The sequence below is a fragment of the Eurypyga helias genome, unplaced genomic scaffold (genome assembly GCF_000690775.1).
Source record: "Eurypyga helias isolate BGI_N326 unplaced genomic scaffold, ASM69077v1 scaffold5946, whole genome shotgun sequence".
Classification (NCBI taxonomy): Eukaryota; Metazoa; Chordata; class Aves; order Eurypygiformes; family Eurypygidae; genus Eurypyga; species Eurypyga helias.
Genome location: NW_010257138.1, coordinates 239300 through 264776, shown reverse-complemented (window position 1 = coordinate 264776; position 25477 = coordinate 239300). Strand labels below are relative to the sequence as shown.

At 38.0% G+C, this 25477-nt stretch overlaps 1 protein-coding gene across 1 annotated transcript in view; it reads left to right on the top strand.

The window, feature by feature from the left end:
* NRAP (nebulin-related anchoring protein) overlaps window positions 1-25477 on the top strand; it is a 51714-nt gene that overhangs the window by 15624 nt on the left and 10613 nt on the right. The window contains exons 12-31 of the mRNA XM_010153892.1: window positions 278-382; window positions 1331-1438; window positions 2139-2243; window positions 4593-4691; window positions 5401-5505; window positions 7125-7232; window positions 8049-8150; window positions 8669-8866; window positions 9080-9184; window positions 11460-11558; window positions 13435-13539; window positions 14015-14122; window positions 14750-15061; window positions 16112-16216; window positions 18356-18454; window positions 20255-20359; window positions 20735-20842; window positions 21627-21740; window positions 22925-23122; window positions 24954-25058. Coding sequence (XP_010152194.1) covers window positions 278-382; window positions 1331-1438; window positions 2139-2243; window positions 4593-4691; window positions 5401-5505; window positions 7125-7232; window positions 8049-8150; window positions 8669-8866; window positions 9080-9184; window positions 11460-11558; window positions 13435-13539; window positions 14015-14122; window positions 14750-15061; window positions 16112-16216; window positions 18356-18454; window positions 20255-20359; window positions 20735-20842; window positions 21627-21740; window positions 22925-23122; window positions 24954-25058 — 2493 coding nt within the window. The remainder of the gene's footprint in view (window positions 1-277; window positions 383-1330; window positions 1439-2138; window positions 2244-4592; window positions 4692-5400; window positions 5506-7124; window positions 7233-8048; window positions 8151-8668; window positions 8867-9079; window positions 9185-11459; window positions 11559-13434; window positions 13540-14014; window positions 14123-14749; window positions 15062-16111; window positions 16217-18355; window positions 18455-20254; window positions 20360-20734; window positions 20843-21626; window positions 21741-22924; window positions 23123-24953; window positions 25059-25477) is intronic.

Genomic DNA, 25477 nt, shown 5'->3' with positions numbered 1-25477 from the left:
GTACTTAATGAAAATATTAAACCAATTCTGTATTTAAACTTAATCTGAATCTGCTGGTAAACTGCCCCCTGTTCAGTCCTTTCTGTCGAAAAACACTCGTTTTCCACAGTCACATTAAAATTTTTCTGTAGATCCTTGTTTTTGTTAATAATTTTCCTCATCCTCATTAATAAAATCTCTGAAGAGTGGGTCTGCCTAATAAAAAGAGTGTGGAGGAACTTGACAGAGCAGGTTAACGTTTTAGCATATTTTTCCCTTGTGCATTTTTTACACTAAGGTGGAGTATAAGAAGGATCTCGGGAACAACAGCGGCTACAGCATGAACTACTGTGATACTCCACAGTTCAAGAATGTGAGCAAGATCGCAAAATTCACCAGTGATGTAAGTTTTCAGTACCCCATGTATGGCTTGCTTGACCTGGTAGCTGCTGGAATCACAAGGCATCTGTGTGTTTCAGATAGGCATGGGGTGGGAATTTGATTGTAACTGATTTTAACCCATGTCTGTACAACACCTATCCTAGTCTGTCCTGATGGATAACTGGGAGTCATTCTATACAGGCTTATGAAAAGAGCTATTATGATGTATGGAAGAGAAGTTACTTACAATGGGCTGTTAATCTAGACAAGTAGCTCTCAGTTGTAATTTATCATAATTATTACTTATTTCATTGTGTATGTCCATTTCCTGACTGGAAAGATAGGCAGAAGATACCTTACTAGAGTTAATCTCAGAAATAAACGTTTACTGTGTGAAAGTAATAAATATACTGCTTGTATCTCCTGATACTGAAGTATGATTTTGCTTTATACTGCTTGCTACTATTCTTTGAAATCCAGGAGGAGTAATCTTTTGCCATATAGATAAGGTGGTGGAGTGGTTAATTTATCTTGTTGTCAAATTCCCTACTCTGGGCTTGGTTTATAGCTGCACCACGGCAGTCCAGTTTGGGTAAAGGATTATCTGTTAATTTGTTAATGTACAAATAATGCTTCCATGCAACTTTGCTCTAATATTTATTTCTGGTGAAATAATATGCAGCAGTAGAAGGCAGAAGCATCTCCTTTATGTGGCATCCAGGTGATCTGAAGAATATGTAAATGACATCTTGTAAAATAGAAGACTCACAGAGGGGTTTGGTGTTATTTTTTTAAAGTACCAAGGTTGTTTTATACTCATGAGTTTTTGTAGTGGTGTAGTGGTGCAACACAAGTAGACCACAACTGTAATAACTTCTCTCACTGCTGTAACGTATGGAAACTCATAGAAAAACAAATGTGTTTTCTCAGAGGTGTTTTATTGTTGTTTTGTTTGTTTGGTTTTTTACAGCTAAAATACAAAGAAACCTACCAGAACCAGATGAAAGGTCATTATGTAGGTATGGGCATGGACAAGCGAATGCTACATGCCATGAAAGTTGGCAGCTTGGCAAGCAATGTAAGTCTTTTTTAATTGCATTTGTATGGTGGTTGCTTTCTTGTCTTCAAGTTTTTCCAGAATTAAATTGATAGAAAAGTTTAGATCATATTGTACTGGTGATCTGAAGGATGGATATGTTGAGAAGAGGGGAAATTCTGAAAAACCTTTTGTACTCATTTATAGCTCACTGTGTGGAAGAAGTTAAAATAAGCAAATTCAGTCATCTGGCAACATACTGAGCTCCTTCAGTTTTCTTTGACATCAGTAGGATGCTGAAGGTTGCTTGCCACCACCCCCAGGGTCAGACCTTTGCTGAAAAACCAGACTTTAATAAAGATTTCTGGATTCCAATTTAATTTACTGGGTTAGTCAAGAAGCTATTTTGTTACATACCATTCCTTCAAGTACATTATTTACAAATCTGTAAGAAGCTTGAGAACTAAGCAGAAAGATTAAAGAGATGTGTCATAGGTGGAAGTTAAGTTAATGCTCCCACTGTTGGCACTGGATTAATTGAGGAGCTGAAAAAGAATCAATTAGTGGCTAAACTATGCAAATAATTTCATTTTCTTTGTCACTCATGACACTGAACTTACTTTGTTTCTTGCATTTAATATTAATATTATTGTTTCTCCTTTCCTCTTGACTGATAATTATTCAAACAAATGACAGCTTAAAAAAAAAGTGATTTTTTTTGTTTGTTTTCCCTGTGTTTCAGATAGCCTATAAATCTGATTACAAACATGATGGTGTTGACTACAATTACCCAGCTACTCTCACTCCTTCATATCAGACAACAAGGAAGTTGGTCCCTTTGAAAGATGTAAATTTATGTTTTGCTTTTTTTTTTTTCTATGACTTGCATGGCTCATCCTCTCTCTGTAGGAGAAATTGTGATAGATTGCATGTGTCAAATGATTTAATCATGGGAGCAAACAGCTAGTGATAACAAAGTTAAAGCAAAAAAGGTGCAGGGAGTCAAGAGGTCTCGGAAGAATAGAAAATGCTGGCACCTCCTGCCATTGGCTTCAGTTCAGTCTCAGATTGTAGAGTTATATGAAATGAGTGAGTTCTGCCCCATCACTGGTCTGTGTTGCAAAATGTCTCATCATCCTGGGAGGCTTCAAAAGCAGTATCAAGCACTGAAAGGGTAGGGAGACTTAAGCTTCTCATCCTTTGAGAATTCCCTCAAGACAAGCTTTCCCCTTTAAAGGGCAACTAACTGGCCACATCAACTGTCTGTGGTCCATGTGAGAGAGGTGTCCTCTGTGCCTCGAGTTGAGTTACTGGTGGAACAATGTGAAGAAATCTGTGTAGTGCTGTGGTTATATGCGCTCTACAGATAAATAGAGGGTGTCAGCCTGTAGAGGATACCATAATTTCACCTCTCACAAGCCTTAAAGGCTTGATTGATCTCACCTACCATTGAAAACATAACCTGTGCCTTAGCACAGTCACCAGGCATTACTTAAAATTAACAGGAAGACAGCAGCACCTCTGCAAGGCATTTCTGACTACCTAAGATGTATATAACCTGTCTTTCTGTTCAACTTGCAAGAAATCAGGGACAAGATGCCTTAGAGAGGCCATTAACATCATGTGAGATTTATCTGGACCTAAATACCTATTCCAAGAAAAAGATGGTAGCATGAAGAGGTAGTATTGAGAACAATAACTTTTTTGAGGAAGTACTTGATATACTTCAACTGTAAGATGCACTATTGCCTATTTCAGCTTTGTCTTTGAAAAAGGTTTAAAAAAGTGGTTCACTCTTTGATTGCTTAGTGTATGAGACAGTTGTATTCTTAAAAGAGTTCAAAGGAAGGATGAATTCATGTCCAAAATGTGGAAATGAGTTTTACCCACTCTAAACATTTCAGCACTACCTGTGGCTCTACGGTTCATAATCAGCATCTGGTTTTGGAGCCCGTAAATCACTTGGCCACAGAGACTCAGTTGCACTAGTCATGATCATCACCTCATAGTTTGAAACAGTCCCAAGGCTCATCTGCTCTCTGATAGTGAACATGCTAACTTTGAACTCTTAAAGAATACAACTCTCTCACACACTAAGCAATCACAAGTAGCAATAAATACACACAGTTTCAGTTTAAAAGAAGTTATGCATTTCTGTGGAAGTAAAATTCTCTCTGTCTCTGTAAAGAAGTAAATGAACTGTTCTAAATACCTTGATCATGTTGGACATGTGAGATAATTCAGGCCTTTTTTCCTAGTTTTTGTCTTTATGGCTGGAAGAACAAGGTTTAGGTGAGGTTCCCTGAGATAAGAAGGTTCCCATTAAAATGGTTTTGGTTACTCAAAGTCTCTAGAAATATCCTCCACTTCACTGGAAAGGAAGTGTTCTTAAGAAGCTAGTTTTAAGCAATGTGATTGCAATGTTTGCAACGTAGTGATTAACTACGGTGAATATTAAATAAGGCCTACAGAGAATAGTAATTGTGTCCTGCAGTGTAGCACTGAGCCCTTTGGCAGCATCAGGTTTGAAAGAAAGCTTGTCCATGATTTTTTTATCTTGCACAATTTGGGGATTTAAGATATTTATTTTATAACTTCCTATTCCTGCTACCATGTTAATGTGTTAGGGATTTAGTGGGCTCCGATCCTACCAGTTGCTGACATTAAAATGACTTTTTTTGTACTCATCATCCACACAAAACTCTTAACCACACAGGGAAATTATGTGATTAATTATTCCATTAAAGCTCAGTAAAGATGAAGTGTGAGAGAGTTCATTTGCTCTCGACAGCATTACAGTGGGCAGACGTCTTAATAGGCCATTACTATGTTCCTATATAGAGAAAGTCTGCTAAGAATAGTCTGAGTGATGGTCAGGGATATCAGTTTGATAGGAATGCTTAGGGGAGCAGCTGAAACTGCATCTTTTTAAGAATTTGTGGTTTTGAGGAGAAGGGGTGAAGTTCATTTTCAAAGTGGAATAAAAACTGTCACCTCACACAAGGAAATTTTCAGAGCCTTAGCTCAGATCTCATCCAAGAGATCCTGGCATTTTTCCTCGTCTCAATTTATTATGGTTTAAGTAATGATTTATTAAGAGTACTAGCTAACAAAACTTTGTCTACACAATCTCTCATTTTCCAGTCTGGACATTTCTTCCTTTATAAAATCTGTTTTTTATTTTATTTTAAATTAGGTAAACTACAGGCAAAGCATAGACAAGCTGAAGTACAGCTCTGTTGCCAGCACTCCACAAATTGCTCAAGCCAAAATAAATGCACAGCAGCTCAGTGATGTAAGTTTTGTCATGATTAACCATCATTGTTTATTAGAATTATGAGATAATTTTATTTCATACCATTTGAAGCACTTAACTGTTTTTATTGTTGATAGTTCATCAGCACATTTAAAACCAAATCAAGAATACAAATTCAATGAAATCACTTCCAAAAATGTGCCAAGCATACCAGTAGATTTAATATTTTTCTCTGTCTATGAGTTGTATTAGTGTGCTTTTTTAGGGATTTACCTTCTGTATATTTATTAATGCATGTTTTTTAATCAGATATTTTCTACTGTTAGAAAATCAGTGACTATTCTATTATATTAACAATTATTCTAATTCCTATTACCTAGGACTTCCAAAAATGTGCCAAGCATACCAGTAGATTTAATATTTTTCTCTGTCTATGAGTTGTATTAGTGTGCTTTTTTAGGGATTTACCTTCTGTATATTTATTAATGCATGTTTTTTTAATCAGATATTTTCTACTTCTAGAAAATCAGTAACTATTCTGTTAACAATTATTCTAATTCCTGTTACCTAGGTAAAAGTTATAATTGCCTTATTGCCCTTATATTTATGTCAGCCATACCTATGAGTGTATCTATAATATCTGGCACTAATAGCCTGGAATTCAATAGCAGTCAATCAGTATAACGGTCATATTTTTAGTGAGTTAAAATTAACTGAGTTTGTTGTTGGCTTTTTCAATACATGGCAGTTGAGCTACCGAGCCCAGTATGAGAAGACAAAAACGAATTACACTCTACCTCAGGATGTACCTCAGTTAGTCAAGGCAAAAGCCAATGCTGAATTATACAGTGAGGTAAGCCAAGCAATGTGGAAATACTACTATTTATGATGCTGTTAATAGACAAAAATGAATGTAAAGATGATACTGTTTCTGGCAGCATTTATCACTGGTCTTTATTAAACAGCATGAGATGTGGTAACCAGAATAGATCAGGATACAATCTCAAGTACAGTGAAACTGCTGGACTTCTTTTTTCCAAGAACTTTTCAGATGACTTGAATTTGTTTAGTAAGTCAGTGTTCACTTCACAAAATGAACTGCTTCTGAGGTGGTATTTGTATAAAGAATCAACATTTGCACACTTCTAATAACTCAAAGCCCACTGGAGTCAATGGTCAGAAGCACAGTGATTTCAGTGAACTTGGATCAAGCCCACTGTTGCTACCATTCATAATTCACAACAATATGTAGTGATTTACTTAGAGACCTGGGTGTTAAAATCAAGCACTTGCAGGAAAAGTTTAATTTTTATTTAATTTTTAAAGTACTTTTCAGGCCTCCATTGTTGTAGGTAGTTTTGGAGGGTAAAAAGCCCCACAGGGGACATAAATGCAAACCCAGAAAAAGACTCCAGACTCATTACTGGTGTGACTGTTATTTCTGAGCCATTTTCATAACTTTTCATGGTTTTGAGTTGGCATCACTGCAAGTTTTTCCTGGCATATTTATGCCTTGTATTCTTCCCCTAAGTTTTATTTGAGTTGCACTGGTGAAGTGCTGTGGAGCAACACTCTTCGTGGCTATAATGTGGTGGGATCCATGCTCATTGTTACATACTACTAAAATATAACCATATGAAAAGCTAAATCCAGAAATCAGGGCTTCCTGGGTACTTCATTAGGTGCGTGCATGGTATACGTGAAGGCATACTTGAGCCTGCTTTAACAGGATTTCAAGTGGAACCTTGAAAAAGAGCTTAAACAACTAGTACTTTAACTTCCATTAACTTTCAGCAGTTAAGCGTGTCATTCTCATGCATTTCATCTACGTTTGTGATATAGTGTGGCTCATGAGTGTGCTTTTGAAGCAAATCTGATCATAAGGGTTGCTTCACTGAGCTTTGCTTCACATTGTGAGGTGGTCTGAGAGCACATGAGCTGGATTCCTTTTGAATGAAGCCAAACTGAAAGATGCTCTCCAGCAGCTCACATAAAGAACTGCAGCTACAAATAGGCATTCAGTGCATGGGACCTGACTAGCTCCAGTTTGACAGGGTTGGGGGGGTTGGGGAGGAGGAAGAAAAATCCTGAAATGAACAGTGTGATGTCTGATTCTGAGCACCAGCTGTTCCGCCCTATAGATCAGCTCCTATTGATCTACAGGATTTGCGTACATAGATATAACCACAGGCACTTTTGAAAAATCTTCCCTCCTCCTTGTCTGTTGAAAGTTGAGAGCTATTCATGCATGTTCTGGGATTTAAAGTGCTTGTAAACTCCAAGAATAAAATTCTTGACTCAGTACTGGCTAATTAATTGGCTCAAAATGATGATCAGCTGTGACTTAAGAACGTTCCAGTTTGTGGACTGAGCGGATTTCTACTTCTGTTTTGCTCATAGTCATCTTCACGTTCATTAGAAGATCTTGTGTGTTTATATGTTAGTGACATGTTGCTGTCTTTTTTTTCTCAGATAAAGTATAAAGAAGGCTGGGAGAAGAGCAAGGGACAGGGCTTTGAAATGAAACTTGATTCTCTGCCTTTACTTGCTGCCAAAGCTTCAAGGGATCTTGCCAGTGATGTATGTTATATTTAATTACCCAGGAATTATTCTTTATATAAGTTGCTATAGCACAGGGAAATAAATCTTAGCGCACTTCATCTGGATTTTTAAGTCCTGCATTTGGCTGTTCATCTTTCTATATGGCTAATGAACAGTTGGAAACTTTCTCAGACTCTGCTATGAAATTTCACTCTCTCTGAAAATTATTTTTTTAACTAAAAGTGTACAGAAGGATGCAAAATTTGCAAAATAACAATGTCTCAATCCTCCCATAGTAAAATTCAGTGTTTTGAATTGTTTATAGCCTCAAAAATGCTGCTGTCATCCACTGAGAAGAGAATGCGTATTTCTTTAGTCTGCTTCTTTAATATAAACAGATGTGTATAAAAAAATTTGCAGACAAACTCTTTTTGAACAACTTATCTCTGCCTCTCAACCTGTGGAGAGGCAGAAAAGGAATGAACTTTTCCTGCAGCTGGAAAGTGTTCAGCAGTAATGGTGATTCTGAAATCCCATCTCCAAAAACCAAAATCTTTAATTCCTTGCTTGGTTTTACATAATTAATTTCTTTTGCTTTAAGAATGAGATAATTAACTTCATAAGCATATGCACCTCATAAGAGTGAGCCTTAAAGAATGAGCTTAAAGACAACATAAGTGAAACCAACCTGTCACCTTTGGGAATTTCTGAGAAAACCTGAGAAATCTGAAGTGAGAAAGTGAAAATCAGACTAAGCCCTTGTAATTTTGACCATCCAAATCACCAGTGAAAAACATATTCCTTATCTCTTGGGTAATCATAAATATTCTTTGACTTAAACTGTTTTTTTCACAGATTAAATATAAAGAAGAATATGAAAAAACGAAAGGGAAAGCAATTGGAACCAAAGATTCAAGACTTTTGCACTCTCTGCAGGTGGCCAAGATGAGTAGTGAGGTAAATTATTTATTTCTCTTACTCAAAAGCTGTTTTTCATAATTATCAGTTGTTCAGCAACAATATGTGATCTACCACTGTTAACTGCTTTCACTAGAAGAAATTCTTGGAAGTGTTTAACAAAACTCATTTTCCTTCCTCAGTCTGTTAATCCTCAATGAATGCACAATATTTTTGTTGTCGTAGGGGTTGATGGTGTCCTTATTTTAGGGAAGGAAAATAACATCCTATTAAAACCCCAATATAAACACTTCTACTTAAAATTTGCAAGTAGATAGAAGTATGTCTAAAAGAGAGATGTACTGTATTACAGATGTCTCTAGAGCCTGGAAAATTCATCTGTCCATCTGCAAAATTCATCCGTCCATCTGCTTTCTTCATCCCTTGTAGGAACTGATTTCTATATGTGTTTCTTGCCTAATCTGCCTAAGGACCCAAACAAGAGTGGAGATTTAAGACAGTTTTGTTGTTGCAATACACTGGTACAGGCAACTTATTTTCATTTCTTCTATTTCTAGATTGCCTACAAAAAAGGTTTTGAGGAGAGTAAGACCCATTTCCATCTGCCTATGGATATGGTAAACCTGAGACATGCTAAGAAGGCCCAGGCACTTGCTAGTGACCTAGACTATAGAAAGAGACTCCATGAATACACAGTGGTTCCAGAAGATATGAAGACCAAATGGGCAAAGAAGGCCTATGGTCTCCAGAGTGATGTAAGATGATACATACTCAGCTTAACTGTTACAAGCAGTATGAGTGTTTATAGATTTTTTTCAGTTTGACATTATTTCTCGTTTCATATGGATGCTGTTTGATTTGCATTACGACGTTTTAAAATGGCTTTGAAACTGGAAAGGGTACACATCTTCACGTGCAAACATCATACCTGTGTGCCTCATGCCAGTAAATGTCATTTCCCTCTACAGCTTCGATACAGGGCAGATCTGATGTGGATGAAAGGAGCTGGGTGTATCACAGAAGGAAGTCTGAATATACAACAAGCCAAAAAGGCAGGAGATTTGGTCAGTGAGGTAAGCAAAGTGCTCAGGCTTCTGTCTGTTGTGTTTTTCAAAGGCTTGTGCACACTGGAATAGGTAAGGAATCCCTAATACAGAAAATCTGAGAAATGGAGGAACTGATGAACATTGTTTAGGTATTATACCATTTAGGATATCCTGGATTAGAAGTTAAAAATATGTGTTACTGTTATATGATTATTGGTTTCTGTGAAGTTTGTGAAGCAGAAGTCCCCATAATTGTGCTTCCTTCTCTTTTCATTCACCTGCCCATTTCACAGAGTAGCATCGAAAGGAATCAGAAATTCCAATGGTACATGCTACATGATGTGCATAGAGTTTTAAGGAACAGTGCTGGAAAATCAGATATTTGCTCGCCAAGTTTTGAAATTTCGTTGCTCTTTGGCAAGTAAGGGATGCGACTTTGCTGGCAGCTTCAGCTTGTACTGCTCTTCATTGCTTTCCCTTTATTAATTCATGGTTTTGTACTGCCATTAACCTTATGGAAATACACTTCTCCAACTGCTTAGTTGAGTCATCTCACTAGTGCTAGGAAAACTAGACAGACAGAAGAATAAATTAGGGAAGTTTGACAAGAAGAGTAAAATCCCACTTAGTTCTGGAGAAAGGAACAGAAGTCAGTTAGTTACTAGAGATCACACTCTCTGATACCTTGGGTCTCTGACATCCTCTCACTGCTCCTGCAAGGGGAATCTTAGAAACAAAAGAAGAACAGCTACTCTCAGATCCAGTGTCTTGCTAGAGACAGACTGACATCTGCTTCTGTAGTGTGCTGTAGTAATAATCACTTCCACAAATATTTAATCAATGATGATCTGCCTTTTCATTCCAGTGCTGTGTAAGGTCAAGAGATGGCTGGCAGTCACTTAAACCGGAGACTGGTGGATATTATTTTAGAGATCTCTATTGCCATACAGAGCCTGGCATTTTGTCATTTCCCTGCAGAATGTCACTACGTTGTGTTCCATGCAATGTGACAAAACATGCTGGTTTTAATCTGATTCCCTTCCTTCCAGGTTCTTAAAATAAAGCGATGAGCACCCCTTTGAAGTGCTGCATGCTTTTTTAACTTTTGTGTTCCCCTAGCAAAGACACAGTGTAAACTGATCTGTTCACTCATCAGTTCAAACAGAAGGATTTCTCTACTGAAATGCCAGATAATGAAGAGATGTATTTACACCCTTCCTAGGTGGAATGTCCCACTTCATGGTTGAACTGTTAGAATAAGAATTTGACTAAAGTATACAAGACGTGTTTGCTTAGTCTCCCCTGTCATACTGTGGTCTTGAAACAGGGTGCTGCATTTCCTTGTGCTGTCTCAAAGACAGAAAGAGATGCTTAGCTTGCTCTCAAATTGAGTGATGCAAAAGGCTGAGGCAAAGACATTGATGCAAAACAGGCCTGATCCAAAGCCTGATGCAGTCAATGGAAATTTTCTGTTAACTTTGGTGTTTCAGATGTAAAACAAAAAGTAAGATGGGATGAAAGTAAGGACAGTCTCATTTACCAAACTAGAAATGTTAGCCTCTATGCAAGTTTATCCCTTCAAATAGATTTTCTATTAACTACTGGTATCAGAGGATGAATGGAGCGGGATGTTTTTTCCCCACATCCGAGCCTTGTGGAGGCCTTGCTGCTCCCCAAAAGGCTTGACTGCAGTGTCTTTGCTGTGCTTTGCTTTGAAAAGAACTGGGAGATGTTGAGGAGGATTTTGAATTTGAGTTACTTTCAGGAAACTGAAATTGCCAATTCTAATTTAATTGATAATTTAGAAATATCTTAATAATTTCAAAATATCTCAGTAATGTATGTTCAATGATTAGAACAACGCGTGCAAATTCTTGAGAAGGCTGATGTAAGAAAAGGAGATAGTAATATCGACTGTGTAGCTCCTGAGCTCTCATGGGTCCTGACTTCAGTCATACCCAGTTTGTGAAGGACACTCATTGGTTGGCACGCAGCCTAGATCTTGTAAGATAAGTAGCTAGCACGTCTGGCACCAAAGAGTGGCCATGCTTGCAGCCTCAGCAATAACGTATTTGGCATACTCTTGCACTGCCCTCTTCGCCACTGGGGTACTCCCAACAGAAAATACTAGCACTGAGTAGGATTTGGAAGCTTCTTTTGTTGGTATCTGTGCTAAAACTGTCTTGGGAATTTACAAGGGACTTTTGGCTCTATCAATCATGTACTTTTTGAAAGCACTACATTTTTTAGGGAAGGTAAATATTGTAGGAACTTTTCTGTAACCTGCTTTAATTTGATGTAGAAAAAGTACAGACAGAAGGCTGATGCTCTGAAGTTCACCAGTGTGGCTGACAGTTCTCAGATCAAGCATGCCAAGAAAAGCCAGGAACTACAAAGTGATGTGAGTCCTTGACTGAATTTGTCTGTTTGCAAGCAGCTTACTCTTAATGTGGTCATTCCTGTGATATGTACACTGGGGTGGGGGTGGAAGAGGATCCAGTCATGGAACCTTTCACCATATGAAATTTCTTGATATATATTTCTAAGGAGTTTTATTAGTTTATTTTATGAATTCCCTTGTTGAATACTCTGAACTAGAACAACAGCAAAAATCAAACCCCAGTGAGAATGAAAATAGGCCAGTGGGGCTTCTCAGAAATGATGTTAAAGACCAGAAAGAGAAGTGAGGGATGCCTCTACACGACAAACTTCTGGGTGGTGCAGGCTGGATTCAAGTATGACTGAAATGCAGTCATGAGGGGGTACCTGAGTATTCCTGAGATATTAATGTCATCTGCATGAAAGCTGGTTATCCAGGAGGTGATAAAAGTGAGGAAGCAAGCTGGAGGCAAAACACAGTATTCCCAGCTGGTCCTCAGGCAGTGCTTCCAAGCAAGGTAGACATTAGCACAGCCGTCGGAACATCCACCCCAGAGTCTGTGTTTCTCTTCACTGAGGGCTGCGTCAGACTACTTAAAGCTGTATTAGCCTTGTTAGACCACACATTCTTCAGCTGTTGCTGTTAAGGTGCTTTCAGTAAAATGATAAAATAGCTGTATTTTCCCAAGCTTAGAGCCTTCAGAATGCTCCCTATTCCCTTGGGGCTGGGCAACCCTGGGAAATTTCAGGACTCCTTGGCAGAACTTAGCTGACAGCAACTCATTTTTAAGTTTCCAGAAGAAGGGGGACCTGTTGTTAAAATTGCTGACCAACTAATTTTGGAACATTAGTGAATTTTCCAACCTTTTTCTTTTTCATTATTAAGTTTAATATGTTTTGCCTTGAACCGAAGATACTGTCAGCTTCTCAGTTGTTATGTGAATGAAGCATTATTACTTCTTGATTGGCCTTTTTCAGGCAGCTACCATGTTTCCTTTTTTTGCTCCTTTGCTTCAGTAAAAACCTGGCATTTACTTGGTTGAATGTTATGTGTCTCAAAAATGACGCCAGATTCAATCAGAGGAGAATGCTGGTCTGACTCTCGTTACTTATCTCCTGTGTACTGGGCAATGCTGCCTTTCTATATGTGTATCGAAGTCAGAATAGTAACCATGGATTTAGAGCTTTATAGTAGGGACACTTCTTTTTTTACCTTTTCAGTGAGATGTAAGAAAACTAACACTTTGTGAAATGGGACATCTTCCCATAGCTTTTCAACATCTACTCCAACAGCTGTATAGGCTTCTGAAGCAGAGTAGTTCATTTCTCTGTTGATGTTGCCCTGGGATATGAAATGAAGATGTTTCCATCTTAGATCATAAAAGGTCCTTGATATTTTTATTTAAAGCTGGAATATTAGTCCTCACTGGAGTATTATGTCAGCAATTACATTTAGGTCACAAATTTTCTCTGCAGACTCAATTGCTTAGTGTTCTTTATTTCATGCCTAAAATTCACTATTTCTGTGTTAAAGACTTTCATTGCACCTAAAAAGTAGCTGCAGTTTAATATTGGATGAAATACATGCTTGCATACTTTTCTTACACAGTATGAATTAATGTCAGCTTTTAGCCAGTTAAGTAGCTAACTTCAAGAAAAAGAATTAAAGTATCCTGATAAATATGTTGTTTCTGCTTCCCTGAAATTTAACCGTGTGTAATTGGTCAGCGTGACTCCGTGGGTCAGCTTTTAAATTCAGATTTGGCAAAACAGTCATGATGCTAAAGACTAACACCAAATAAATTAACCCTAAACAAATCCTTGAATGTTTGGGGGATTTTTAATCAGATTAAACATGGGGTACTGCTTGTTAACTATGCTTTGCTTTCTGTGGACAGGTTGCCTACAGGTCAGGAAAAGAGGAGTTTCTCCATCAGTACACCATCAGCAAAGATGATCCTGTCTTCATACTGGCCAAAACAAATGCTGCCAATATTAGTGAGGTACTGTGTAAGAGAGAGGTTGGATTCCCTCACTCCTGTGCATAGTTACAGCTGCTGTTGAAATGCTTGTTCTGTAGGTGAAAGTTAGGTTCTTTCTCTGAGAACGTCCACATTTTTTAGATGTAAAAACTTTATATCTCAATTTAATTACTTGCTCTTAATTAAATTAGTCACATCTGCTGTTCAGAAGACTTGTCGCTTTTTGAGTTTGGAGCTGTGTGTTTTCCATATGCTTCCAGATGAGTGGCACATTGACAGTGTCTCTGGAACCAGTGAGATAATGGGGTTACAGTGTCCACAGTAGCCAGTTACAGTACGTAAAACAAAGACACCAGGATCTGAATCTTTAGACATATGGTTGCTGGGCATGGAGTGTACTCTGCTCTGATGTTACTTGAGAGCTTTCACTGTGGCTATAAAACAAATAGAATATATTGATAGTAATAAAGAGACTGTGTTATTGTCATCTCTTTAGAAACTCTACAAGAGTAGCTGGGAGAAGCAGAAGGAAAAAGGATTTGTGCTTCGTCTGGATGCTTTGTCATTCTTGACAGCTAAGGCAAAGAGGGATCTGGCAAGTGATGTGAGTATGGACTCCATCAGCCTTCTTTATTCTTAGAACAGCTGACAGTCCAGGTTGCTACCAGAAAGTTGGAGATGTGTCACGTATGTCTCAGTGCCCTGAACCACCCTCACTTGATTCTCCTAAGGAGCAATCGAGGGGTTGTCTGGGTGATTGGCATTCCATAATTAGTCAGAAGCTTTGCTCTGAGCAATTCAGAGTTTTTCCCCACATGCTGACTGTGTTTTCCTATTCTCATTTTGACTCGAGGGTGAATTTTAGAACTCAAAATGAAGTGGAAATTTTCAGTGAAACATTGTAACTTAATACATCTATGCCTTGCCAGAAAAATCCTCGAAGAACCTTCTGACCTCAGTGCTTAAAAAATTTTGTTTTTCCTAGAAAGAACCAAAAGAGAAAAAAATTTCTTACAGCTATTTGTGAACATGCTATTATTGAGAAAGGATTTATTCTTTATAAACACTCATTTCTAAGGCATCCTTGTTCTCTTAGCAAATGGACTTCTTTCTTGCTTGTGTCAAGGACCAAGCACATCACAACACGGATAGACCTTTGTTTTACTACTAGTAGAGCTGTCAGTTTGGCAGCTGAGATCATTTACTCATGATCTGGTTTTTTTCTTCATAGATTAAATATAAGGAAGGTTATGAGAGGATGAAGGGTAAGCTGATTGGAGTAAAAGCTGTGGAGGAAGATTCGCAGATGGCTCATTCCCTTCAGATGTCAAAGTTGCAGAGTGATCTGGAGTACAAGAAGGCATTTGAGGACACAAAGAATAAGTTCCACGTCTCCATGGATATGATTAACCTCGTCCATGCCAAGAAGGCTCAAAATTTGGCCACAAATACAGGATACAAGACAGCTCTCCATCGCTACACAGCTCTGCCTACTGACATGAAGGTGGCATGGGCCAAGTGGGCCTACGGATTGCAAAGTGATGTAAGTCCAGAGCTTAATGTATTTCAACACCCTTTCATTCAACCCTTTCAGATACTTAGGGCTGAGTTTCTTCAGATGTTTATGCTTTTAATGCCATGACAGACTCATGCACCTAATTTTTCAACTATTAAACCGTTAATATTAAACCAGTAAATATTAACCACTTTGTTGCTCAAGAGATGTATTTAAGGTGCGTAGTGTTTTTGAGGGGAGTTATAATTCTGTTTATGAGCATAGCTTCTTCAAAGCCTACTTCAAATGTTAATAAAACACTACATATATGATGTACAATTATTTTTTTACCTAATGTGCAGTGACGTTAAATAATTTATAGTGATAAAATTGGTGATAAAATTCCATATGGAGACCACATGCTCCGCTGAAACCATCAGATGAAGTCTCTGATATTGTACATGGTTACTCTAAGTCAGACTTTCCATTCTGAGGTTTTAAGTCAGAACTTTTCAAGGAAACTAAGATCAGGTCTTGTTTAAGTATAGGTGCTGAAACCCTCCTGGCTTCTTTGAGAAACCCAGCTGTAGTGCTTGTGTAAGCTTTTGGAATTCAGTAGTTTGTTGGTAGGAGAGATTTTGTGTGGAAAGTGAGAAGTACTCCTGTACTCTTCCTCCTTAAAGACACATAGAAAAACCAAAGCAAAATGCTTTCCCTCCAGTATAACAAAAGGACAAGGGTTGGGAAATGCTAAGTATAATTTTGTGATCAGTGCAAATTGTTAATGATCTTTTAAACAGTACACTATGCACAATAAAACTCAAGTTTTCGCCACCTTAAAGTAAAATTTGCAAATGACAGTTGGGTGCAGACCACTTCTAAAAATTATCTTGCAAAGCACATTGCATAAGTACTGGCGAGTCCTGGTACTTCTGTTTCATTCTGTAATTTTTTGTTTTTCTTGCAACTGTGCAATAGTGAACAAAACAAAAGCAGGCACCAATTTGACTTGGTTATTGTTCCTGAGATGTCTGAATCCTTTAATGGCATTTTAAGTATAGGAACACCAACAATAGGACTTTTTTTTTTCTTTGTCAGAACCGATACAGGGCAGATTTGAACTGGATGAAAGGAGCTGGATGGATAGCCACTGGGTCATTAAACATGGAGCAGGCTAAGAAGGCAGGAGAACTCATTAGTGAGGTGAGATTTCATGACAGCATGTAACAGAATTTGCTGCATAATGCGTGCAAAATGTCTGTATAAAATTAAAATAATTTCCACTCAAAGGGGAAAGAAAAAGGCATACTACATGAAAGCCCTCAAAACCAGGGATAGGACTGGTAATTAGAGGGAAACCAGATACCAAACACGCACCAGTAGGAGTCCATATAGCCTTTGCAAAAACAAAGTAGGTGACAAATGATATTATGAATAATAATGGCAATCAAACAGTGCTCAATTGCTACCCACTAGCCTACCTTTTTAATGAAGCGAAACAGGAGAGATGATGAAAAGATGCAGTCACTGGACCCAGAACCTTCTTTTGTTACACATACACATTCCTCCTTGCTCCTTTTTCATAGATATTCATGTTAGCTATTGAAATTCATATAGATATCTCTGTAGCTATCTATCAGCCCAAGTAGTTTCCATCCTTATTTCTCCCTATAACCAATATCACTTACGGAAGGCAAACTCTAGAATCCTTTGTGCCAGTCCAATGAAGCCTTCTAAGGAGGGTCTGGTGGAAATGGTGAAAAGATTCATAGTATTTTGGAGGGAGTTCTACTGGCCAAATCTGCTGCAGCAGGAGGCTGAATACTGTGATATTTTTTTTTTTAGATAACCACTGGTGATGCAGGAATCATCTGTCCATTCACTCAGTGAGAATAACAGCTCAAACACTGGTGTAGTGTGTCTAGAAAAATATGCTCATCACATGTGCGTTATTGCTAGAACTATTTTTTCCCATGTAATCATCTACAGTGAAGAAGGATGATTTTTTTAAGATACCATAAACTAGATCCTCAGCTAGCGTAAAGCAAGGAGCTTCATAAGAGCTAGGACAGCAATGATGGCTGGAATAGTAACTGTGAAGCTGTATAGGGATTCCATTTTTATTTTACAGTAGTGAAAGCTGCCCAGTAGAAATTTGACCTACTAGGTTGTTCATCTCAACCTTATTGTGAGTAGTAAATAACTTCAGGTGGCTACAAGCATCCTCCATTCTTAAATGCACACAATGACTAGCCCTGTAATACTGCTAAAAAGCAATTGCCAGAATATAATTTCTAGGAATTTTATGTAGACATGGTGTGGTCAACTCCTAATTTTTCTCTACGGCTGATCAGGACAAAGCGTACACCACTTTCGTACCCAGTTAAGCTCAGTAAGATTTCTCATTTTTAAGGGATTTCTTTCTGAAACCAAAACATTGCTCATAAGCTTGTGATACCATAAAAGAGTTGACATGGTTTGCATCGGTGTTTTGAGTCCCCAGATAATCAAGATGTGGCCTCCAATAAACTTGTGTGGATCACAACTCAATTTGAAGGAGAATGACATGCCTTTAAACCCAAGCACTGAGATATGAAAAATTACTAGAAGTCGTGAACATGCTTATTGACTTGGGAGTTCATCACAGGCATCAGGAAAATTTAGGATGCACTATTTGGAGCAGAGATAAGAGTATTGGTGGGTAAAGGACAACTCATGCAGGAAGGGAAGCTTTTAGTGACCTGGCCATATGGAAAAAGTGTCATTTTGCCATCACACAGCCTTCATCTTAATTATGTGCATATAACAAGATATCTCAGAAGCTACTATGAGTCCTTTCGAGTAAGCAGGATTAATATCATTATCTAGAAGATACACCATAACAATTAGGCACAGTGTTAATGACTGCACAGATTTGCTCTAGGTGTTAGGAGGAAATCTAAACCCTGAAACAATAAGTTTAAAGGTTCCCGTTATTAACACACTACAATTGTATATCATTTCTTGCTTAAAGAAACTATAAATAAAAAATATAATCGGTCTTACTCTATTTGAAGTAATCTGAAATCCTGAGTCCTGTAGTATTTAGATAGGCAGTATCTGATTTTGAAATGTTTTCCTTATATTTAGGGAGAAATACTTTAATATTAATCGGCAAGAGGTTATTGTTAAATTGAAACAAATATTAATCTGAAAGTACCTAGGACATAAAGATGAGGAAAGAGGAATAATAATTATGTTCACAAATTCACTCTAATCTCCAGCAACCTATGATTTTTCTCTTTCAAATAGCATGAAAGAGCAGCACAAAATTCACAGCTTTGATCTTTTTCTGCTCAACAGAAGAAGTACCGTCAGCATCCATATGCTTTGAAGTTTACCAGTATTAAAGACACTCCTGAGATGATCCAGGCTAGAATTAGTTATAACCAGGCTGTGGATGTAAGTTATAATGTATATACATTATGATTATAAGAGTGGTATCCTCTTTGAACGACCTGATTGAAGCACTGGCTTTCTCTCTCATTCTCTGAGATTATCCTTGGGAACCATGAAACTTCTGCATTCTACTGTGGTGCATCTCACAAAGAGCATGTTTCTAACTTGGAATGGGAAGTCTTAGAGACCCCACTGAAGTGAATGGGAGTTTCATGTAAAAAGGGCTTTCTGCCTAATTTTTTTGTTTTTCAAAAATCAAATTTAGGCATAAGACTGACCTTTGAGCTCTAAAGACTTTTGGCCTTTTGAGGTTCATTGAGGAAGAACACGTTTGGGTTCTTTCCCCTTTTCAAACAGGTCTATCAAATTTCAGTTTCTGCATATTCTGTGGAAACAAAATGTAAAACGTCATGACAAGGAAGAAAAAATAAACTATTTCAAGCTGTCATCCTGCTGAGAGAGAAATCCAGGAGGGGAAACCTTAAAGGGAAGAATTGAGGCTGTTTGGTGTTTAAACATGTTTATTTTTAATAGAAGAGCGATTTAAAAATATTGTAGACTTAACTGGGATAATACAGAAGTGAATAATAAGCCAAAGTCACTCAAAAAAGACAAGTTTCAAACATGAGAGGTTGTTTTATTGTGAAAATAGATATTTTTAAAGTGAAGAAGAAGATGAAAGACTTTGTGTAAAACACATGCTATTGTAATACTTATAGTGTCTATGCCTTTGGTTTAATTAATAAGATCCAAAAGGCTTACATCTCAGGCAGGATAAATATAAGTCATTTTGTTCCGCTGAGCCACAGTCAGAATCAGTCTGCTGCTCTAGTTCTTCACACATGGAGTTCTCATTAATTTTCCTCTTATGGAGCTGCAGTACAAGTAGGCCTACTTGCTGAAGAAAGTGGCAGCAGGGTGAAATGGAGAGGTTTGGTTTACTCTACAGTGTCTGAAACCCTCACACAGAAATAGCCTGGGAATGGCAAGTCAGGTGGTCAAGACATGGGTCATATCGAAGGGCAAAAAAAAACGGTGGCTATCAGTAGTCATCTGAAAACTATGGTGTCAGTGTAAGGAGACACTAAGCTAGGAGAGAGAAATAATGTGAAAGAGGTGAACTCTGTATAGCCATTGTAGGGGAAGTTCTGGTTAACTGCACAGAACTACTCTTCCCTGTCTGCAGACATCCAAAATTTGGCTCGTCCTGGGCCAGCCCTATTGACTAGTCCACGTAGACACCACGACGGTCAGTCACCTTCTGAGGTGTTTTTAATCTCTTGCCATTGACTATTGAGCACGCCCTTGCAACTAACTCTGGAAACAAATTTGGAGTAATTGCACAGATAATTACCATCATATTTATCTGCTAAAAATGAACAACTTCCGAGGGATGTGTTTGGGAACATCAACTCCCCAGATCTCTGTGGAATTTCAAGGTATTGGTGGCCCACTCCTGGCTACACATTTGCAATAAATGCTGTTTATTCTCCCTCTCCCTCTTAAAATATCTTGGAAGTATTATCAAATTAATATTCAGATATCTGAATTTTCATATACGTTGATTTATATACTCAAAACTTCAAGGAGTTCCTCTCTAGCATGCTCTAGCTGATAGGTGTATCACACTCCCAAAGCTTTTTGGAATACTTTCTGACTGATACAACTGCCTGCATTTATTAATGCTGCTGTCACTTTTCTGTAGTCTTTGCTTTCTATAAACCTATTTGTTCATGGTTTTGTCTGAACCAGTGATTGAATGTGTAGTGAGTACTTGCTACTGAAATTCATCTCTGTTTGCAGAGGCTGTACAAGGAGCATGGAGAGAGTGTAAAGCATCAGTATACGCCAACAACGGATCTTCCTGAAATCCTGCAGGCCAAATTAAATGCTATGAATATCAGTGAGGTATATATCTCACCATTAATATTTTAAAGGAAAGTGAAAATGTTGATAGTGCTTTGCTATTTGTCCTACACAGGGAATGATATTAAATTTCTTTCCCTTGTATATAATCATTTTGTGGTCTGTTTCTGAAGTAACAGGAGAAATCCTGCTTCTTAGCAAACTTAGCAAGATTAAGAATGAACAAACAAATAAATTTTTATAATTAATATTTGTCACATGATTACTCCTGTTGTGTATTGATCATTTCATTTATGTTAGCCCTCTACATTAGAATAGAATGAAACTGGTGTGCTAACGTTGTTGGGATAGCAGTAATGCTGCAGTGTCAACCCTCTGAACAGTAACTCAGCTTTATTCCTGCTCCCTATTTCCTAGATTCGCTATAAGGAGTCCTGGGGAAAGACGAAAGATGGTGGCTATCAGCTGAAACTAGATGCCATTCCTTTCCGGGCAGCCAAGGCTTCGGGTGAAATCATAAGTGATGTACGTGAACTTACTGCTGATATTGTCCAGTAGGTTATGTCAGGCACTCCAGACTGTTTCTGCTCTCTTGACTGACTCTTGATGGAAACAGCATGTCCAGCCACCTCCACATCTGGGACACATCACCTTGGTCTAGTTAATGGTGCTTTTGGAGGTGCAGCCACAGTGAAGTGTTATTGGTAACTAAGCAAAGGAAGGTTTGTGAAAGCAAAACGTCGTTGGCAAAGTTGATCAACTTACCTGCTGTAGTGGCTGTAAAATCACAGGGATTGCTCAGGAGCTGTCGGCCACTGTTAGCTAGGCGAGCTTTGGAAGAGAGAGCTTATTCAGGAAGTTCTACCCTCCAGGGTTTGTCCTGGTGTCCACTAAAGTTTGTGGAGATACACAGATTAATTTCAAGCATAGGAGACCAGTTGTTCTGACTTTACTGGAGAGCTGGTGGAGAGCAGGTCCTCAGAGCTTGATTCTGAGCACCTGCACCGGGTTATTGTCTTCCACCATCTGTGTAATAGCAGGTAACTGATCCAAGCTATTTGTAAGTGTTCACTGGTGTATTTTTTGTGCTTTTCTCTAAATAGGATAAAATAGGAAAATGTTTGCACAGGTGAAGTCTTCCTAGCATCCACTGAAGGTTCATTCAGATTTATTATCATATTGAGTATAGCCAGAATTTATTGTCCATAGCTCTTTTTCTGTAATATGAAAGTCCTTTTATTCAGGTTTTAACAATTATCTGACTAATACTTCACTCCTATTCACATTTCTATTCTTACTTCATTTTTAGCACAAGTATAAGGAGGCATTTCAAAAAATGAAAGGACAGATGGTTGGCTCACGTGGCCTGGATGGTGATATTCATATTGCTCATTCAGTCCGTGCAGCAGCGCTGCAGAGTGATGTAAGTACAAGGAAGAAGATGTGGGCATTTTGGAACTGGTTTTCTAACAGTGAACAGTTCCTCACGGAAGATGCACTTAGCAGTGGAACGTCATGCTATTTAACACTTAAGGCTTTGCCACTCACTTTCCAAATATTTTGATATAATCATGATATTCTTACCATTCTTGTACATTATTTACAATAACATCATCTTGACAATGAAAGACGACTCTGCATTCTTGCACAGTGCCCCTCTGTGTACCACAGTTGCCTGGCCTAACAATTGTAACTATTCAGTGCATTTTGAACACCGTGGTGTGATCCAGAAAGCAGTGAAATATTTGCCTGACTTTAAGTACATAAATAATATAAGAACTATTTATCTTTTTACCAAAACTGTCCATAACAAGCCTGATTGTGGATAGAGATGGGAGAGTGTTCATGGATTTCAGTGAGTGTTGGGCTTGTACTGGGATTCTTTCTTGTGTGATGGTACACGTAGAGCGATACAGGTAACAGTCACTGTCTGAAGAACTATTAATCCATCCATCAGGTTATTCTAAGTCAGTTTGGTGATCATCAATAACTCTGGATGTTCATTATCTGGATGAACAGCCTGAACATCTCAGATTTGTATAATCTGACAGGGAAATGTCATGTAAAAAAAGTTCTTTGAAGATTACTACACCTTTCGTTGCGTGGATGGAGACAAGTGAAAACAACCTGAGCACCGAAAATAACATTTAAAACAGTGAAATGAAACTGGCCAAATCTATAGAGACCAACAATATTCTGATTGAGGATTTGTACTAATTCTAATGTAAATATGGCTGTTTGCATTTTATCTTCAGACAGTAGCTTCAACTTTTTGTTGTGCTTTCTAGAAATGCAGTAAATTAGGAATTCATTTATCCGTTTGGTAATTTTACAGGTTCAATGTGTCCAGTTTAAAAAAAAAAAAAAGAAAAATTCATCTTAATAGAATATAATGTAGATGGCTACTATTTTGATGAAGAATAGGCTGCCACATATTATTATAAGTATTGATCATTCACAGTATAGTTAAACAAGTTAGGGAACTTAGTTTTAAAAAGAATAATTTATACTGTACAATGGAAGAAATATGAGGAGTGTCTCTTCTGATCAAAACCTGAATTCTAATTGCCATATTGTGATATCTGTGATCTGTTTTTAATTTGATAGGTGAAATATAAGCAAGGTTTTGAGGATACAAAGACTCACTTCCACCTGCCACTGGATATGATAAACTTGGTCCATGCCAGGAAAGCCCAGTCCTTGGTCAGTGATCAAGAATACAGACAGCTGCTACACCAGTACACTTCTTTGACTGATGATGTGAGATTGCGGTGTGCCAAGAATGCATACAAATTACAGAGTGAGGTAATTGCAAAACATCCCAGTGATATTTCCCTGTTGGTTCTGATGCAAGATAGTTCTGTTCCAAAGCATGACAGCTGACAGTACGTATTTGAGCAGCAGCTGAGGGATAAACAATGGCTGTTCCCCCTTGATTACATTCAGGAATGAGACATTTATCTTATTGGGCAGTTGTACAATGTGTGTGATCACACCACACTGATAGATAAAGTATAGTAGTCTTTGATGATAGGGCAGGGAAGGGTTTGCAAGTGAGGATGTTGCAGTGTTGGTGAAATACTCTTTTAAGATCTTGCTAACCATGCCAACTGTTTACCAACTGGTATTTGAGTTGGTTTGCATCTTGGTGAAAATCATCTGTACTTCCACAAAAAAGATGTCTATTGTTAAAAATCTGATTTGATGTATAAACTCTGTCCCAAGACATTAGCACTGAAATTCTAAGAAGGATGAGTTTAGCTCTTTCCGTAATCTTGAGTAAAATTAACTGGATAATGCCTTACAAATTCAAGAGTAGGCTATGTCTGTAGGCACAGCCTTGAGCAAAGGGCTTTTAATAGATTACATGGCCTCTGGAGACCTCAGGAGGGGCTGTATGTTAAAAGTAAATCTGGCCCCAAAATGCTACTCTCTATCAGTTTAACACTTTCAGCCAACAGTGTTAAAGATGGCAGACTGTGTTCAAACAAGTGTAAACATCAGTGCCAGTTCTGCTGCCCTAACTCAGGTGAAAACACATGCAATCCGAGATTCTGAGGCAGGTTTGCATCCACGTCTCTCCTTGATTGGGAGTGAAATGCTGCTTGCCAGCAACATGTCTCAGAGCTCAGCATTTAACTCTCTTACCAGCTGGTGCTAATAGCTGGCAAGGACCAAGCTCGACCATTGTTCTTCCGAATCACAAAGGATATTTCCTGTACACAACTCCGTGATGCCTTTGAGGCAGAGATTAGCCATGGACAGACATGAAGAGCAGCTGATTCTGTCCTCCTAGGTGGCTGAATAAAGTGAAAGCATAGTCTGTTTCCATTATAAGTGGCTGGCTGAAACCAAACGCCTCATTACCTAGAGGTAGTTCTTCTCTCAGTAAGCAGTAGCAGTGTCCACATGTCCATTGAGTGGACATATTTGTCCTTTACTAGTTGTTTGGTCCTCATAATTCTTTTGAAGCAGAAAATATCCTCCTCACTATTCTCATCATGAAATGAAATAATATTTGTTGGAATGTATCTATCTGTAACCTACTGGTAAATTTTGAAGAAAGTAATATTTACAGTGAGTCACTGCTGGGTTTGTTGGTCTAGAAAACATTTAAACAAAATCTGTACAGTATCTCAGTACTATTTTTCCTTAGTGTTCTCTACTTATGACCATTCAGAACTGTTTAAATAAAGGGGTTTTTGTCTGCAATTCTACTTATTAAAATGTTACCAGCTTTTATTTAAAAATATTTTTACATGCTTTTCTGATCTGGTCATATATATAAATATAAATAATATATAACTATGACTTAGATACTATATATGAATGGAATTCATATATCTAGGAAGTTTTTTTTCAAGGTTACAAGAAGTTAGTAGCCTAAGTATCAATTGGTGTGTATGAGCCTTACTGCTCCTCAGAATCTTGCATCTGTCCTGTAGATCTGTCAGGGCTGTGTGCACACGGACACGTACATAAACACAAGAATGTAGGGTGATGTATATGAACTCTCTGTGGTAGATACTAATTCCAAATGTGTTTATTTTAATGCCGTTATTGTGTAGTTTTGGATGAATAAATATAAGGCATCTCAGACGCAAACTTGTAATTACTTCTGCTTGGTTCTCCTTAGAATTTATACCGGTCTGACATGAACTTCATGCGAGGAGTTGGATGTATTACTCCAGGGGCCCTGGAGATTGAAGGAAAGAAGAAAGCTTCTGAACTCATCAGCGAGGTAACAAAAGAGGGTTTTGATATCTCCACTACAAACAAGAGTTTGCCAGATGTCTTTCTATTAAACTGGGCTGGCAAAGTGACTCACTGGATAATGCTAGGCTCCCTCCCCTTGCGTTTGATCATTCCATTCGTGTCCTTACTGCAGATGGGTGAACCTGATGGAGTTCAAGGTTTTGCAGACTTTGCAAATGTTTTTGTGAATATTTTCTCCGATGTTTCAGACCCAGGAGGTTGTTTTCTGTTATTTATTTTAGATTTAAAATGGTCTTTTAAACTAAATATTAAGGCTGTGCCTATCTCTAATAAGAACCTTGTACTGTTTTTCCAAAATTAGACTTAAGTGCAGGGTGCCTCATACGTTACACTCTCCTCAGCACTGCTCCTTTTTTTTAACACTTTATTCCTCATACACTTTTC